At 53.3% G+C, this 4,822-nt stretch overlaps 1 protein-coding gene across 1 annotated transcript; it reads right to left on the reverse strand.

The window, feature by feature from the left end:
• Positions 1–279: 279 nt before the first annotated feature.
• On the reverse strand, positions 280–3,382 carry FEZF1 (FEZ family zinc finger 1). The gene is made up of 6 exons (XM_018068165.2): positions 2,957–3,382; positions 2,585–2,806; positions 2,280–2,414; positions 1,825–1,957; positions 849–1,206; positions 280–724 (listed from the first exon to the last, which is right to left on the reverse strand). The coding sequence occupies exons 1-6, from the start codon at positions 3,380–3,382 to the stop codon at positions 280–282; spliced, it is 1,719 nt and encodes a 572-aa protein (XP_017923654.2).
• Positions 3,383–4,822: the final 1,440 nt, after the last annotated feature.

Below are 4,822 nucleotides of genomic sequence, written 5' to 3' on the forward strand. Positions count from 1 at the left end.
TGAGCTGCGGGCACAGCGCAGCGCCAGCAGCGGGAGGTGAGCGGGCCCGCCTGCCCTTCCCGGAGGGTAGCACCCGTCTCCCCTCCCTGGCTCGGTTACCCCGGAAGCCGTATAATCCCAGACGCCCCCTCCCGCTGCTCCTCAACCGCCCACCGACGGGCGGGCTTTGTTTTCAAGGCTCAGCTTGGCAGAGTCTGCTGAGCAGCTAATAACATAACAACTCGGCTTTGATCAATCCGAACTAATTACCCCTCTTAATTAAAGTCTTTAGCGGTTGTTTCAGTGTTTTGGCAAGGACGCGGGAGAGCTTTGCCGTGCGGCAGCACCAACGCCGCGGTCCCCGCCCGCCCGGCCGCACCGCAGCCCCGCCGCCGCAGTCACTCCTCGGCAAAGGTTTATTTCCACCAGGTCAACGAATTCTTTCTTTTTTTTTTTTCCCCTCCACTTGCAAGAATCAATCCGAAATTCAAATCCGTACATAGAGAACAGTTCTGTCCATATAGATACTATATTCAGGGGGAAGAGGGAGAGGAGGAAACCAAGAAGGGTGGGATAACCAGCAGGCAGCAGAGGCAGGACAGGATCAACACAGTGGGGATATATATACATCGAAATAATTATAAAGTGGTTCAGCGTTCCCCGCTCGGGTAATACAGATCCCAAATAAATACAGCAGAAATTGGCTTGGCGCTTTTTCTTTTTTTTGTTTAAACCATCTCTCCACCTGAGATGCAACGACAACAACAACAAAAAATTGAGTCTTTAAAGAACAAACGAAAAAAAATAAAAAAACCCCAACAATCAGTCCCATAAACGTTAGTGGCGATATAGAGCATAATACACAAAACCGCTTAACAGGTGCATGCAAAGAGGCGGTGGGGGCTCGCACGGGCGGCCGCCCCTCAGGGCTGGAGCGGCGGCGGGCCCTGCAGCAGCGGCCCGGGCGGGGCGGTGGGTCGGGCCCCCCCAGCTCGGCGGGGGGCCGGGGCAGTCCCAGGGCGCTGTCGTGCAGCTTGCGGACGTGCTTCTTGAGGTCAAAGTTCCTGCAGAAGCCTTTGCCACAGGTGGGGCAGGTGAAGGGCTTCTTGTCGTTGTGGGTGTGCATGTGGAAGGTCAGGTTGTACACCTGGTGGAAAGCCTTGTTGCAGATATTGCACTTGAACTGCTTCTCCCCGCTGTGAGTCAGCTTGTGGTTTTTGTAATTGCCTGGGAACGAGACAAGAAGGTCAAAGGGATCTGGGTTTGCAAGATCGACGCTGCAAAAAGGAGAAAAATATAAAAATCCCCAAACCCTGTCTTGTGCCCAGAGCTCGGCTTTAGGCTTAAACGACCGCCGATCTCTCAGCAAATGCCCACCTTCTCATCATCATCCCGCGGCTGTTCCTCGGACAGACGACAAGGGAACGATCGAAAAAACAAAAATCGCGACAGTTGCAGAAATAAAACGCCTGGATTTAGCCTTCCCAGCAACGCGGGGGGGGGGGGCGAGGGAAATAACTAAATTCTTGCATTTGGAGGCGAAAAAAATCAGCGAACTTATTTGCCGAATCGCGCTGCGTGTTGCACTGCGGGGAGAAGGGGCTCTTCCCGCGGAATGACTGCCCCGCGCTCCCCCCGGAACGAGACCTCTGCCCCGCTCCGTGGGCTAGGCCAAAGGAAATATGTCGGGGCTAGAGATACTTAAAATTAACCTAAATATCTAATAACAAATATTTAAAACAAAATTAACTCCCCATCAGCTTTCCTGTCGCGAATTGTCCCGACACTTGACCTCGACTGGGGAGAGGAAAGCGGGGCAAGAGAGAGGGAGCTGGAGACTTGTACCTTTCTGGTGAAATCCTTTGCCACAAAATTCACAGACAAATGGTTTGTAGCCGGCGTGTATTCGAGTGTGCGTGTTCAGCGTCGAGCTCCTGTTGAAGGCTTTGCCGCACTGGTTGCACTTGTGTGGCTTTTCCTGGAGAGAAACAAACACCAAGTCACGGCTTGTTGGCTGTTTTGCGGGGTCTGTCTTCTGGTTGCCGGGGTCTGTGTGCTGTTTTGCGTGGTGTATGACCTAGTTTGTGTGGTGTGTGTGTTAAATGACGGCTCGCAGCTGCCGGTGCGGGACACCCGGAGGTACCTACCGCGCTTGGGGCAAACGACATCCCCCCGCGGCTCTGGATCGACCGCCCCACACCGCACGCCGCTGCCTCAGAGCAGTCGGACACCGCCGAGCAACCCGAAAAAAGTGAGTGGAGGGTCTTGGGCAGAAAGGAAGGGACGGAGGGGGCGCTCACCTGGGTGTGGATGATCTTGTGCCGGCAAAGCGTGCTCGCCTGTCTAAAACCCTTCCCGCAAACTTTGCAAACAAAGGGTCTGGCTCCCGTGTGCACTGGCATATGGCGCGTTAAGTTATAATGTGCATTAAATACCTGTAAAGAGGAATCAGACAAAAATAATTAAATGAAATTGCTATTAGAAGATGAGAGTGATGAGGGGAAGCCGTCGTTTAAAAATCAAACAAGCAAGGGACTGACAACCGGCGGACAGACGAACGGGGACAGGAGGCCGAGGAAGGGAAAGGGGCTGCGGCGCTACTTGCCTTTCCACAAACTTCACACGTGAAAACTTTGGGCTTGCTGCTGGGAGAGCCGCGGCTGATCTCAGAGGTTTTATAGGAGATTTTTTCTGAGAGGATCTGAGCACTTTCTTTCATGTAGTGCTGCAACTGAACCTGCGATAAGTCCTTGAAGGCCACCCCCGCCGGGTACTTGTCCACGGTCGGCAGCACCACCTTGTTCCGCTCCGCCAGGTAAGCCTTGGACTGCGGGTGCAAGGGAGAGCTGAGGAAATAAGAAGCCACCGGGTGGATGTTGACACTGGAGGACGGGTGACAGGGGCTGTCGCCTCGGTTGAAATAGCACAGGGCTCCCATGGCGTGGAAGGAGGAGTGATTGACCACTCGGGGTCTTACCAGTTTGTACTGCTGGAAGGGCAGGGCATCGCGGGGGAAATCTCCTTTCAAGCTCAGGGCACAGTTCAAGAGATCGCCGCAGCTAAAGGAGGGTGAGGAAGAGGAGTCTAAGTGAGCCTTCCTGGGTTCCGCTCCGGCCACCGCCGCTTTGGGCAGGGTGTCGTACGCCACCGGGACAAATGGGATCATGCAGGGGATGGAAGAGTTGAGATGCAGCGGGTGCTTGGGGTCGCCTTTGGCCACGGAGCCATGGAGGAGCTGCGGGACGGGGATGGAGCGGGGCTCTGGAGTCCGCGCCATGATGCGCTCAATGGAGAAGGCGAGGGGCTTGGGCGTGCTGATCATGTTGCTCCTGGCAGACAGGCTTTCTCTGGCTGGAGGAGTCGCTAGGGTTTTGGTCGCCGTGTGGTGGCCACTATTGTCCATGGCTGAATTGCATTTGTTCGCCCGGTTTGTGCCGCTCTGGTAGACGCCTCTTTTTTTTTTTTTTTTTTTTTTTTTTTCCCTCCTCTCCCCTCTCACTTTCTCTGCCCCTTTTCTTGTTACTGATCTGCGAGGAGGGAGACCAGCATCATCGCCGCCGCCACCATCACCACAGTCTCCGCCGGCGGAACCAGCCTTCTCAGTCCAGTGGACTCATGCCAGCCCATCACAGTTTACTTTGGCGCACCAATGACTCGGGACAATCGCTACTTATTTCTATCAATAGAAAGTGTTGTGTCAATAACGCAGCCAAGATCTCGCCAATCGTTAACTTCCAAGAGGAGAAGGTAAACTAGATAATTGCTCAATTCGCTTCCAACAGTCAACAGGAAAAGTTTTTTCCCCCCCAGCAAGCGGTTACTTTTCATTGGCGCCCGCGCCTCCCCCGCCCAGGGAAGGAGGTGGCTTTCCCTCCTCTCCGCTCTCCCCTCTGCCTCCCTCCCTCTCTCTTTTTATTATTATTATTTGCAATCTGCTTAACCAAGCTTTAGAGGCCAAGCAAATCCGAGATCAATTTTCTTGTTTGGCTTTAAGTGACATCATCTAAAATCATTGTCCAAGAACTAAATAGGGATGTGAAACCCAATTCAAGGGCAAGCACCAGGGTATTTGTCAAACGAGGTGCTGCAGAAGAAGCGGCTGGAGGGGAAGCTGTTTATTTCCTTGCCACTTTCCAGCCCGAGCTCTCTTTGTGCGTGCGTACGTGTGTGTGTCTGAGGGAGGGAGGGAGATGGCTGCTCTGCTCCTGAGACTGCTCCTGGTCTGCTCACTGCTTTAAAGAACAAGGTCAGATGGTGGTGAGCTTTTGGGAAACACGGTAGACAATTAAGCGGGGGACTTGCGGCAAGCAGACGGCCAGAGCAGCGCGAGGGGAGGCAGGCACCTCCCGGGCCAAATAGAACGAGTGCTTGAGAGCAAAAGGATGACTCAAAACCTGGGGCAGGGGAAGAGAAGAAAAAAGAGGTAGGGACTGCCTTTTAAATCTGAAGCACTATTTATATATTTTTACATACATATATATATATGTAACCTGCATATACACTAAGTTTAGCTTGTCTGTCCTTATATGATAAATGCACAACACAAATACCGAAAACTCAGGGCCGGTATAGATACACGAAGGAATATACAGATTCCACACTGCTTATAGGTATATATGCACCTAAACAGATGCGATGCCCATGTATTTAAGAGAAGCTTGACGGCCCTATTCGGGGCGGGCAGCTCCAGCGGCTGTTCGTACTTACAGCGAAGCGGGGGTGGTCGGGGAGATGAGAGGAGCAGCAGTGGGTATGGGGCTTTCTGTGTTCCCGCCCATCCCACCAGACGACAATTCGGGCTCAGGACAAGATCCCGTTTTCCCTCCGGCCTGGGGTTCACTTG

Source organism: Manacus vitellinus, unplaced genomic scaffold (genome assembly GCF_001715985.3).
Source record: "Manacus vitellinus isolate BGI_N305 unplaced genomic scaffold, ASM171598v3 scaffold_13_pilon, whole genome shotgun sequence".
NCBI lineage: Eukaryota > Metazoa > Chordata > Aves > Passeriformes > Pipridae > Manacus > Manacus vitellinus.